Consider the following 14,311-nt stretch of genomic DNA (forward strand, 5'->3'; position numbering starts at 1 on the left):
TCGACTTCTGACACAGTAGACCTTATTCTAATGTATGCAGCACTAGCTATGTTTTATATATGCAGTTGGGTGTGTGTTGTCGCTTTAAGAGACCGGGTCAGGTGACCCAGAGGCAATAGCTGCAGGCGCAGTCCGGGATCGACTGTCGAGTTTAGAGGCCGCGTAATACAATTTAAGTTTACCCTCCGTCTACCTCAATTTCTATTTATGGTTTGAGTGAACTACAAACATAATGCCATGTTGTGCAAATACAGGAACAGATTGTTAAGTGCGATAGCATTACTGAAACCTCGTACCCTTACTCCTGTACATCCCTCAAGAAAAAAGCGATGCAAATAAGAGTATCGTGACCAATACTTAAGTTCAAGGTGTGAAGAAAGTAGTTTTGCACCCTTGTGCAGCCTATGATACTTTGAATTCTGTTTGTGAATTGTGACTTGCAGGTCACTTGTGATTATGTCTGTTTCACAGAGATGTCCACAGTTAATTTGGAATGGCCAAGATTGTTTGTGGCCAGGATTTGTATTTGATCACTGCATGTGTTTCACATGCAGAATTCTATGATTACAGATGTCTTAAATCTGCACTTACTGATTAATGTAACTGCCCCTGCAAAAGTCTTGCATTGCTCTCAAGTAAAGCCTACATCCTGAGACAGAAAGAAAAAACACTTACACCTGCCATGCTGGCTTTGCTAACAGCCATTTCTCTTTTTTTTTGCAATGCACATAAAAATGGAAAGCAGACCAGGTCATGCTTCACAGAATGATTCACAGGTTCAGCCTGTCAATCTAGGTGATGCCACCGCCCCCCAATTTTCATCTGCTTTGCCTCCTTACTGTCTGTTGACCTCCACCAGTTCTGAGCTTCCATAGGTTTCCACTCACCTCTTTCTTTTAAGTCTTCATCTTCCAACATAACCCCCTGAGTCTGCAGCTTCGTCATGTCAGTCATCATGATACATTGTCCCTTGTTGAAGCGAAGTTGCTGATAATGGTTGATGACCTACTCCCGCATAACCCATCTTCTAATGCACTATCGTCTCCCAACATTGTATGTCAGGTTGCCCTCCCCTCTTCACAATTATTATCCTGCCTGCATCCCATCATGCTGTTTCCAATCCCCGCAATTAAATTCCTGAACTTGCCCACCACAGCAGTGGCCCCTGATAATCCAACTCGACTTTCAGTGAACAGATCCCCAGGACTAACCATGGCTAAACCCCCTTCACCGACTTGGAATTACAGCTCTAACTGATAACTGACCAGACTACAGACTGATCTCTGTGCAGCTCCCCGACTGACATACTGCTAGTCACCTGACTGTTGCACTTGACCTGCAGGACTGACCATGACCCGATCCCTGTAATGTAATGATGTAGAACTCCTGACTCTGACCACTCCAAGTGGCCAACTAACCCTGTCCCAGCCCCTGGACTGAGATTGGACACTGCTGTTGACTGGCTGAGGCAGGACCCCTGACTGACAACAGTCCCCTTGCCTTGTCTCATCTCCTTAGACTTTGAGACATGCCATTTGACTGAAGCACATTCAGTGTGTTTGCAATGTAAGCTGCTGGCGCATGCTATAGGTGTAACATTGATGTAACACAGTGCCATACAGCAATATGTCCACTTACTTAACTGATCACTGCTGGAAAATATGACAAGCTGCCCAGCTTTGTGGCTAAGTCAGAAGGAAAAGCATATAAGTTCCGATTGAGGCAGCAAATCACATCGAAGCAAGGCAGAGACGCTCGAACATCCAACTAGGCATGGTAAGTGAATGCTAAAAGACCAGGTGAAAAGCGATGAGATGCTCCCTGCTCCAATGCATGAGATAGGTATCTGTCTGTACAAAGCAGCCTGGCAGCAGCATGGCAATGAAAGGGTGCCGTTGAGCTCCAAAGTGCAGAGGTAAAGTGTTGAACTGTATAATAAGTGAGTTGGAAGTGTGCTATGGTTATGTGGTGAGGCTGGTGTGTGTCTAGCCTTCATGGACAGGTGGGAGGTAGTGCAGGCACTCACTGCCCATGAAGTGTGACCAGAGACGTTAGAGAATGCTGCTAGGGATGGAGGCCCAGAGGAGTAGGCAGCAAGCTAGAGCCATATTGCGGTCATTCTTTCATGAAAATATGTAACTTTGAATGCATTTAACACCATATTAACCTAGACAGAAACCCTCATGAGTTAAATTATTTTGGAATGCAAATCAACAATTGCGGTGATAAAACATCCCGTCATTTAATGGTCCTTAATACTTCTTATTCAGCATCTGTGGATAACATAAGTAATTACTGCATGTTTATGGAAGCAAGATGGTTTATAAAATTAATACAGGAATGGTGCTAAATCTAGGTTGCTGCGAGACTGACTTACCACAATGTTTGTACAATTTGTACAAATGGGTAGCTTGCTAGATTATTAGAGCAGTCATTCACGCAGTTTGGGACAGATGTCATGCAGGCCGGAGCAGGCTATGTTAGTAAATTCCAATGCCTAAAAACTACTAGAAAACAAGTTAGTTTTTTTACATTGGTAACTTTCATGTTCTTTCATTACACTTTTCAAGATCATTTAGTTTATTATGCTAACTCACAGAATTGCATGTTTGATATTTTCAGTATTACACTTTGAATTTAATTTTATTATTAGTACCGACCCAGTGCAATGTATACAGTCTTGAGAAGCTGTTGTTGATGTCATGTATCATCACTTGTGCTTGTAGACATCCTACATTGAAGCTCTTTGAAAAATTGATGGTGTTTTACTCTTCATTTCAATTTAAAAGACTCAGTTTCAGGTTGACGTGTTTAATTTTACAGATTGGTTCAGAATTTACCAGCGGTTAAACTACATTTATCTGGAGTTGCCATGATTGCTACAGAAGCTGAATTTGAGAAAGCAAAGAATAAGTTGAAGACTTTAAAGAACGATCCTGGAAATGAAGTAAAATTGCAAATATATGCATTGTTTAAACAGGTAATACATTTAAAATGAAAAATTAAAGTAATGGTCAGGAGATGAACCCAATATTCAAGAAAGATCCTCAACTGAAGTTAGATTAACAGCTTTCACATAAACCACCTGATTTATCTTTGTGGTTTGCCTATGTATCCTAAAGAGCTGATCTAATTGGTGGGTTTACATATTTTAAGGCTTATAGAAAGGAAATGAAACTGAAACTGAGGTGTGATTAGGAGAATTGTTCTGCAGGTTTCTAAGCAGGATAGGTAAAGTTTGAATCAGTAGTGTATAAGTTTTTTTTATGGTGGGGATTTCCATTTTGTGTAGTAAAAATGACAGTTTGAATGGATCATCCATCTGGTACTTTCACTTCAATTACAAATTCCCTAAGAAGTTGCTGCATCCATTTCCATCACAATACTAACAGTTTCCAATTCTACAAAGTTGGTAGACCCTCTTTCTCATACCAGTGAAGTTAAGATCTGTTAATTCTTTAGTGAGGCAAAATTTCCTCACAAGGCCATCAGGGATGCCAAGAGGCAATATCAAACTAAGCTTTAAACCCAGACTAACCATTTGGTGACACGTCATTTGTGGCAAAGCCTACATGAAATAACAGGCTACAAAGCAAAATCGAACACAATCGAGGGCAACAGTACATCTCTACCTGATGAGCTCGATGCATTCTATGCTCATTTTGAACAGAAGAACAGTGAAATGATGTCACCTGTCACAGGTTCAGATGAACCTGTACGCTCAGTCATTGCTGTAGATGTTAGATCGGCCTTCTTAAGGCTGAAGCCAAAGAAAGAGACTTGCCAGATGGAGCCCCTGGCTGTGCACTCAGATCCTGCATGGACTGGCTAGCAGGAGTATTCGCAGACATCATTAACCTCTTCTTACTACTATCTGAAATCCCCACCGGCTTCAAGAAGACCACCATCATCCCAGTGCCAAAGAAAAATCATGCACTGTGCCTCAATGACTGCCACGCAGTAGCTCTGATATCCATAATGTGCTTTGAGGGGTTGGTCATGGCTCACATCAACTCCAGCCTCCCAGATTGCCTTGATCCATTATAATTCACATACCAGCGCAACAGGTCCATGGCAGACACCATCTCCCTGGCCCTACATTCATCCCTGGAACAAGTGGACAACAGGATACCTACATCAGGTTCCTACCTATTGACCACAGCTTCCCCTTCAACACCATAATTCTAAACAAACTCATCTCCCAACTCCGGTACCTAGCTCTCTGCTCCCCACTCTATAACTGGATTCTCGACCAACAGAACAGTCAGTAAAGATAGGCAACAACACTTTCTCCACGATAATCCTCAACACTGGTGCACCGCAATGCTACATACTCAGCTCCCTACTATACTCCTTACACACACATGACTGTGTGGCAAATTCCATTTTTAAGTTTGCTGATGACACCTCTGTTGTAGGCCAGATCTCAAACAATGATGAGATGGAGTACAGGAAGGAGATTGATTGTTTAGCAACACGGTGTAAAAACAACAATCTCTCATTAAACATCAGCGGAACAAAGGAGCTGGCCATTGACTTCAGGAAGCAGAGTGGAGGCCACAGCCCTGTCTGCATCAATGGTGCTGAGATGAAGATTGTCAAGAGTGTCAAGAACCTGGGAGTGGCAATCACCAACAGTTTGTTCTGGTCCACCCACACTACAGTCAAGAAAGCACAGCAACGCCTCCACCTCCTGAGGAGATTAAGGAAATTCAGCATGTTCATAAAGACTCTTACAAATATTTATAGACGCACCGTAGAAAGCATCCTATCTGGACACATCACAGCATGGTATGGCAACTGGTCTTCCCAAGTCCGCAAAAAAAAAGTCATGAACACAGCCCAATCCATCTCACAAACCAGCCTCCCATCCATTGACTTCCCACTGTATCAGGAAAGCAACCAACATAACGCAAGCCCCCTCCTGCTCCAGTTATACTCTCTTGCACCCTCTCCAGGTCAGGCAAAAGGCATAAAAATTTGAATTCACATACAAACAGATTCAAGAACAGTTTCTTACCTGCTGTTATCAGACTTTTGAATGGACCTCTTTCAATGTTAATGTTGATCTCTCGCTGCACCTTCTTGGCAGCTGTAACGCTGTATCCTGCAATTTGTTCTGTTACCCTGCGATGCACCTGTTTAGTGTGGTCTGCCTGTAAAACATGTAAGACAACACTTAATCACTGTACCTCGGTACGTGTGACTGTAATAAATCAAATCAAATTATATTTCTCTTTTCTTTTTCAATTCCCCTTTAAGTGTTGATTTCTTGCTGTAGTATATTTTCAAGTTATTGGTACCATATCCAAGTGGCATATGTAGAACTTGGCATTTTAGATTTTTACTTTTCTGCTTTCCAAAAAGATTTATTTTATCATTTCTTTATTTGACACCATTTCCCCCAGTATTCTCCCAAATTATTTTATATTGTTTAAGTTGTTGTCTGTGTTGGTTTTTAGAAAAGGACATACTATAGGATTGGTCTTATGGTGCAGGGTATAGCATCTCTATTTTAGAGCCAGTGCCTCTGGATTCGAGTCACACACCAGGACTTGATTGCCAATGGAGCAGCATGGCAAGTGAGTTATGAGGCTGCATATCCTTCCACTACAGTCCCATGGCAGAAAATAAGACCAGGAGATATTCCTGGTTAGCCATGTGATGGAAAGAACACTGGACACTCTTAGTAGCACTATTCATGGCTCCAGACTAGAAAATGTAGCTGTACAGGTCCTTGGTGAGACCACATCTGGAGTATTGTGTGCATTTTTTATCTTCTTATCAATGAAAAGATATACTTGCCATAGAGGTATTCCTATCTAATAGTCTGAACAAATGCCCGAGACCTAATGGAATGAGGGAACAGGTGATCGATATATTAATCAAGAATTGATTGGGTTTGAATTTGTTGAATAAATTTGGGGAGCTAATAATCAGTGTGTGTGAGTTTCATGTAATGTGACCATCTGGAATAAAGCTTTCACTTAAAAGTGAGGACTTGAATTCTGTTAAAATACATTTATCTGTTATAGAATAAAAAGCGGGAGTATGCCAATGGTTCACCAGTCAGATCCCTGGGATGACAGGTTATTTTGTTTGATTAGGTCAATTGGGCCTATATTCATTGGAGTTTAGAAGTACGAATGGGAATCCTGTTGAAATGCATAAAATTCTGATAGGGACGGACAGACTGCATGCAAATATGATATTTTCCATGGCTGGGGGGGTCCAAAACAAAGGGTCACAGTCTTGGGAGATGCAGTAGGCCATTTCAGACTGAGATTAAGAAGAATTTCTTCACTGAGATTGATGAACCTGTGGAATTCTCTACCACAGAAAGCTGTGAGGGTCAACTCTAAGAAAGGAAAAGATCTCTAGAGGATAAAGGTATCAAGGGGTATAGCGAGAAAGCAGAAATATTGTGTTGAGTTAGAGGATCAGCCCTGGTCATGTTGAATGGCGGAACATTAGGATTCAACGATCCTAATCTTGCTCTTATTTTCTCTGTTTATATGCTTCTTCAGGGCTAATAGAAATGGGTAATAAATGTTGGCCAAACCAGCAACACCCTTATACGACAATTTTTGTCTTTAAACAAAATTCCCAGTAAATTATCTAGCTACCTAATTCCTGCTACATATTGCAGTAGTTCAAGACTGTTTTCAAGACAATTTCAGATTCTCAATAAATGTTGACCTTCTAATGACAACCATAATTGAAGAATGAACAAAAGGAATTCTTTCTTAGATGTATGGTGGCTTTAGCTACTTGATAAGGTGATTTGATAACTAGAAGAGAAAATAGAAGACTTAACCTTGCAAATATGTGGCAAAGGACAGCAATAGAATTTAATGGTGGAAGACACCAAAAGCTCATGAAGGATGCAATGCATATATGTAACTGTACGCCAATTATAATCAATGTAAATAGCAAGATGGTTTTGATTTTCTGTTTTTATTTTTCTCATCTATTTTAGAAAAATCAATATTTTATAGAAAGCAAAACATTAGAGAGATTTGCTAAAGGGAACAATAAGTTTGCTCAAGCATTTGAAAGAGACAATCAGCTCGAAGAGATAGACAAACAGGGGGCTGGAAGAACACAGCAAGCCAGGCAGCGTCTGGAGGAAAGGAGAAGTCAACGTTTTGGGTATTACCCTTCTTCGGGAAGCTGGAAAACCTCTGATCAATGGTCTTAACTGTCCTTGAGTTCAGTTACCAAGCTACCCATTGCTTGCAGACAGGTAACTGTTTTGCTCCTGATCCACCCTCCAGGAAAATGACTTCCATGAACCATTGGGGGGAATCAGTACTCTAGCTGGTAATGGGAAATTCCATGCCTCCTTATCAATATCAAAATGCTGTCTTGCATTAAAAAAAGACTGATGTTATTCCTTTCATTGAAGTTTTTGAGGTGTTCTTACTATGTATTTCCCACATTGTAACGGTAACTACATAGCAAAGCAGCAGTTAATTATCTATGAAAAGGATAGCTAGAAGGGTGAAGATAACTTTAATTGTAAGGTCATCTTCATTTTTCAAATTGAAGGCATCTTTTGTACACCCCTCAGGTCCTTGCAGGAGGGCAAGTGAGGTGAGTTGCTTTTCACTCTTGGGAACCTCATAGCCGAGATGAACTGACGTTCTATAGGCATAACTTTCCTTTTCTATGTAATATGTGGACAGGAAAGATCACTTAGTGACATCATGATATATATCGTGAAAGAATTTTCATATGATTATTTGCTATTTTTACCTAATACATTCCTCATGAAAAATGTTGCAAGTTTACACGAATAATGTATAATAAAAGATATTTTCAGTTTAAAAAATCGTATAGCACAGAAAGCAGCTATTTGGCTTATCTTGAGCGTACTAGCTCTTTTGAAAAAGTTGTCCAATTCAATCCATTACCCCGTTCCTTTCTTCCAGCCAACAGCCATTTTTAAGTTGAAAGGGACTACTTAAATCTACCTCCTCTAACCTTTTCAGACATTGTGTTCCAGATTTTAAATCCTCATTTCATCTTTGTTTTCATTGCCAATTTATGCCTCTGGTTACGAATGAAGAATTTTAAAATTTGGGCAATGCTTTTCAGTTTATTTCAGTGTATGTCTGTATCTAACCCTATGGTGTCTCTGCCCTGGGAGTGTTTGATGGGGACAGTGTAGAGGAGCTTTACGCTGTATCTAACATCGTGATGTCCTTGTACTGGGTGTGTTTGACGGGGCAGTGCAGAAGGAGCGTTACTCTGTGTTTATTGGTTGAAATATCTAAAGATAAATATTTTGTTTGTTTTAATCTAAAAGGCTACTCAAGGTCCTTGCGATTCACCAAAACCCAGTATGTTGGACTTTGTCAACAAAGCAAAATGGGATGCTTGGAATTCACTTGGCAAAACACCCAAGGTAACAAGTGCTTCATTTCTGTCATATGAAGAAGAAAGAACAAAAGGGAAGATCTGGGATAGCATGGAAAGCAAGAAAGATTTAATTATAAACAAAGGGATCATAGCAATAAAATACTAATAGGACAAGTAAAACAAAATGTTTGTCGAGAGAAGTATATATAAGAAGCTGAAACATTGCCAACAGCTATTGGTCAAAAAAGGAGCAGATTTTGTAATCTGAAGTTGTTGAATAAAATGTTGAATTCAGAAAACCATGAAATTCCTAAATAAAACATGAGGTGCTGTTCCTTAAAGGGTTCAGGACCCACCTACTCTAGAGATGTGTCATAATATCCCTGAACAGATTGATTAAAAATACCTATACCTGAGCTTCATTGGAACAGGCTGAGGACAGAGAGGCTAGCATGAAATTGGGAAAGTGAGATAAAATCACAAGTGACAAGAAGTTCATGGTTATGTTTTTCAAACTGAGTGCAGGTGTTTTCCAAGCAATCTCTGTTTTGCCTCCCCAGTGTAAGGGGAGACTACTTCATGAACAGTGACTATAATATGCTAAATTAAAAATACAACAGCGTTGCTGTTTGACCTGGAAGGAATGTTTTGAGTCTCTGGATGATGGAAAGGGATTAAAGGGTAATGTTGTATTTCCTGCTCTTGCAAGAAGGTGAGAAGTATTTCATGAATTGTAATTGATTCACATTGTTTTATTTTAAATTATATTCTAAAGAAATCGTAAAATTGCTTGGTAAACCTAATCAAAAGTATTTATTTTCTCAAGCCACTAGTTTAAATTGTATTAAGGATTGTTTAAAAAGTGTTCTGCAATTCATTTAGAATGAATAATCTGAACAACATCTTATTTACTAACCCTTCTTCCATCTCTCAGTACCAATAAGATATTGGGATGGGTCATAGGATCAAAACACCTGACTGTGCTATTATGGTAGCTGATAGTAACACAAGACAAGTCAGATCCCAGAGTGAGAGCTGGTTCGTATGATATAAGGTGTATGTTTGTAATTTGTTTACTGTGGTGGTCAATCAATAAGCATATTCACAAGAGGCTGCCTGTGTAACAAAAGAACATTTAAAGTTTATTATACACAGATGTTTATTACACACAGGGGGAAAAATACTAACTATTAAACACTATATAAGAATGATTTGAATTGCTCTGATTACAAGTAGCAAAAGTAAGGATTAAACACTTCTACCATCATCCACAACCTTACAGATAATCAAATCTCAGTGAAGGGTTACCTTGTTTCCACTTTAGCTCAGTGACTTTGACTGTATTTGATTTCTTTCCAGAAATTCTCTGCATTCACTCAAGGCTATCTTCTTTAGTTAACTCTATTCCTAAGACCCTCTAAACAAACTGCTAATACAACTCACTTACTCTTTAGCATGTTTTCCTTAAATATATTGATTCAATAGCTTTGTAGGATGCCTTCCTCTCTGACACCTCAAAGACCTCCGTTTCTGCAGTTTTTCTCTTCCTAACTTCTAAATCACTCAGGCCTACTTTTCTTCTGTGGAAGGGTCACTGGACACGAAATGTTAAGTTTCTTCACAGATGCTGCCAGACCTGCTGAGCTTTTCTATTTTGTTAGAAGATAGTAGGAACTGCAGATGCTGGAGAATCCGAGACAACAAGGTGCAGGGCTGGATGAACACAGCAGGCCAAGCAGCATCATAGGAGCAGAAAGGCTGATGGTTCGGGCCCAGACCCTTCATCAGAAAAGGGGGAGGGGAAGGGGGTTCTGAAATAAATAGGGAGAGAGTGGGAGGCGGATAGAAGATGGATAGAGGAGAGGATAGGTGGAGAGGAAACAAACAGGCCGAAGAGGCGGGGATGGAGCCAGTAAAGGTGAGTGTAGGTGGGGAGTTAGGGAGTGGATAGGTCAGTCCAGGGAGGACGGACAGGTCAAGGGGGCGGGATGAGGTTAGTCGGTAGGAGATGGGGGTGCGGCTTGAGGTGGGAGGAGGGGACAGGTGGGAGGAAGAACAGGTTAGGGAGGCGGGGACGAGCTGGACTGGTTTTGGGATGCGGTAGGGGGAGGGGAGATTTTGAAGCTTGTGACATCCACATTGGTACCATTGGGCTGCAGGGTTCCCAAGCGGAATATGAGTTGCTGTTCCTGCAACCTTCGGGTGGCATCGTTGTAGCACTGCAGGAGGCCCAGGATGGACATGTCGTCTGAGGAATGAGAGGGGGAGTTGAAGTGGTTCGCGACTGGGAGGAGCAGTTGTTTATTGCGAACCGAGCGTAGGTGTTCTGCAAAGCGATCCCCGAGCCTCTGCTTGGTTTCCCCGATGTAGAGGAAGCCACACCAGCTACAGCGGATGCAGTATACCACATTGGTAGATGTGCAGGTGAACATCTGCTTGATGTGGAAAGTCTTCTTGGGGCCTGGGATGGGGGTGAGGGAGGAGATATGGGGGCAGGTGTAGCACTTCCTGCGGTTGCAGGGAAAAGTGCCAGGTGTGGTGGGGCTGGAGGGGAGTGTGGAGCGGACAAAGGAGTCACGGAGAGAGTGGTCCCTCCAGTTGTTTCCTACTTTTCTTCTGCCTTGAGAGTTTTGGAGTCTGCTAAACTGCACTATATATATCTTTCTCTCTCTCCCTCTCTCCACCCCCCACCCCCAGGCTTAATTCAGTTTCTTAGTAACTAGCCAAATATGGCTACATTGTTCCATCATAGAAAAGACATGGTAATAGTGACGTTGGAAAATTTGTTATGGAATTAGCAGTGAATGAATCTCTGAACAATGGCTGCCCTTACCTGCTGGAAAAATCAGCATAGAATGAGGAGCAGGACAATAGTTTTTTTTATTGCCATAACAAATATAAGATTTAAAAGATTGTTATATTTCAGAACTTTTCCTTTAACTTAGGGCAAAATTAAGACCTATTCTGAAGTCTGCCTGACACCAGGCCATGGTGATATGGCTGCTTAAGATTAAAGGGAGGCCTGAGTTATTTTGTTGAGAAGGTTCACAATTGGAGTGAATGGCAGCAGCACCTGTACTTTGAAGATTATCAGTCATCTTTACTAAGACCCAAGAAGGTGTTGAGAATGTTAGGTTGTAAGCAAGAACCGTGTGACTCATGTTGCCATTGAAATAGGCTTTGAAAGGTTTCCAAGATATTCTTGCAACTGTCAGACACAGACACTGCCAGGATCCAAGAGAGAAGGATCAACTAGAGGTCAAAAATCTCCATGGTTCACTGCACAGTTATATAGGTAGGATTAAAAAGATAATTGAATTTTGGGAGAATTTGAAATGAGGTTGAAGATCTGCCTAGCTTGTGCTTGATACAGAATCGCAAGAAAAAAATCCCTCACTGTGAAGGATAGTTCTAAGATTAAAAGCTAACAGGCATTGAAAGAAAAGGATTGAAAGTAAGGGGAGGTGATGGCTAGTGATGGTATTTTCACTAGACTGTTAACCCAGAGACCCATATAATATTCTGGGAACCTGGGTTCAAATCACAACATGGTAGTTTGGCTGTAGAATCTGGAATCTGGAATAAAGGATCTAATGCTGACCCATGAAACCACGGTCAATTGTCAAAAAAACTTATCCGATTCATTAATGTTGTTTAGGGAAGATAACTGCCGTCCTTACCCAGTGTTGCCTGCGTATGACTCCAGACCCACAGCAATGTGGTTGAGTCTTAACTGCCCTCTGGGCAGTTAGTGATGAGCAATAAATGCGGGCCTGGCCACAACATGTAAATGTATTTTTTAAAAATGCTGGGAATTAAGAATCACCTTAAACCAGTGCAAAGTCTATCTGTGAAGTTGACTTCTTCAGTTGTATTAAAAGTAAAAGTGGTAAATTCTGTTCCATAGTAAAGTACAAGTTTCCTACAATTGTAAATAGTGCCTTTAGCCTGTTTGTTACACTAAAACTCTTATAACATGGAATCTTGTATCATCATTCAGCTATTAACTAGAAGTTAGAATTTATTTTTCATATAAAAGGAATCGGTTTCTGCAGAGATTCCTGCCCAGAAATATTGATTCATATTTCTGGTTGATTTAATCAACTTGACAGCTACAGTATATAACATTTATATGGGAATATATTGTTTTGACGCTTTTGAAATCCATGTCTTCATTGTTAAAAATTTGTACACAATCTGAACACTCTGCTGCTTACGGCTACCCCTGCCAAGGGATCTGCTGTCATAGCATGTAACCCTTTTCTGTCTTAAGCCACCCTCACACATTGATTGTAGCTGACCTGCAATGATTTGTGGTCTCTATCATTCAACTATGACTAGGTCAGTCCCTCTTTTTGCTGCACTCCACTTTGCCTTCTGCAAGAGACTGTTTCAGTTTTTCAATTTTCATCAAATGGATGAAATACTACACTTTATTTTCTGGATATCACTTTTTGGAGAGTTATCTTTGCTCTTGCAATTTCACATGCCTGTTCATTTGTCAAATGGTCTATATTTCAATAACCCCAAATTTCTCCCACAGATCTTTAATGTCTAGGTTCCTACAGGTCAAAAATTAACAATTTTCAGTCCATGATTGGAGCTTCTGGTTGTGCCACTTAAGTCAGCAAACATCTTTGCATCTGGTCAAAAACTGTGTATTTTTTAGCAGGTAACTGTGGGTTCAATTGTGACACCTCAGATGTGAGTTATTTGGTTAGAGCTCCCTTGTTCAGAAGTGGCTGGTATTGACATTTCATCTGTGGTTCCTTTGTTTTGGCTTGATTGACTGAAATGTTTTGACAATGAAGCAGGAGAATGATGAAACCTTTTGTCCTCTGGCAACTTGTGATCAGAACTTTATAGAAATTGTTGTCAGCTGGCATCATGTGATCAACAGCAGTAGTGTTGTCAGTCCAGCAAAATGTCCATTTAAAAATAAAATAAGCAAGAAAATATACTTTTAAAGAGAAACAAGTTTGGATCTTTCATTGTGCTTTTCAAGCATGACAGCAGGTTTAGCTAAGGAACTAGGGGAACACAGACTGAAGATTATGTACGTGGTATACAGAGGGGGAAGTGTCAAAGTACTTTATGTGCAGCAAGTGGTGATGACATAGAACTCATTGCCTACAAGAGGAGTGGAATGGAGACCATCAATGAATTCAAAATGAAAGAATCTTGAAATAGGAGGGAAATAATCTAGCAAGGGTACAGGAACAGAGCAGGGGAATAGGGCTGATTGGAATGCTGTAGGCAGCCAGCATGAACTCTGGGCTGAACAGCTTCTCTGTTGGAATGAATCTATGATTCCAACATTCAGGAAAATGGATTGAATGTAGCATCTTGCAAGGCTTTTTTTCCTTGTTACAGGATTGAGTTTTCTTGGCGTTAACAAATTTTTAATGTTGATAAAACTACTTCTGGCTATTCCTATGATTTTAACTTCTCAGAACTAGAAGCAGGAGTAGGCAATTCAGCCCCTAGTGCCTGCTCTGCCATTTGATACAATCATGGCTGACCTTAACTCCACTTGCTGCCATTCCCTATAACCCTTTAACCCATTTCTAATTAAAAATCTATTTCCTCCTTAAATTTATTCAGTGCCCCAGTATCCACCAGAATCTGGGGTAGTGAATTCAACAAATTCGCAATCCTTTAAGAGAAATAATTCCTTCTTATCTCTGTTTGAAATCTGCCACTCCTTAGCCATAATCTATGACCTCTCATTCTAGATCATCCAACAAGGGAAAACATTCGCTCTACATCTATTTTGTCAATCCCCTTCAGCATCATATATACTTCAATTAGGTCTCCTCTCATTCTCCTAAATGTTAACGAGTATAGACCTAAACTACTCAATCTCTCTTCATAAGACAAATTTTTCGTCACTGGAAACATATTAGTCTTGTCAATCTCCTCTGAACTGCCTTAATGCCTTTCTCAA

The 14,311-nt window shown here is 40.5% G+C and overlaps 1 protein-coding gene across 1 annotated transcript in view; it reads left to right on the forward strand.

The window, feature by feature from the left end:
- LOC109931745 (enoyl-CoA delta isomerase 2) overlaps positions 1–14,311 on the forward strand; it is a 137,609-nt gene that overhangs the window by 94,196 nt on the left and 29,102 nt on the right. Inside the window, exons 2-3 of the mRNA XM_048609152.1 lie at positions 2,824–2,980; positions 8,312–8,410. Of these exons, the coding sequence (XP_048465109.1) occupies positions 2,824–2,980; positions 8,312–8,410 (256 nt within the window). The remainder of the gene's footprint in view (positions 1–2,823; positions 2,981–8,311; positions 8,411–14,311) is intronic.

Source organism: Rhincodon typus, chromosome 2 (assembly GCF_021869965.1).
Source record: "Rhincodon typus isolate 14 chromosome 2, sRhiTyp1.1, whole genome shotgun sequence".
Classification (NCBI taxonomy): domain Eukaryota; kingdom Metazoa; phylum Chordata; class Chondrichthyes; order Orectolobiformes; family Rhincodontidae; genus Rhincodon; species Rhincodon typus.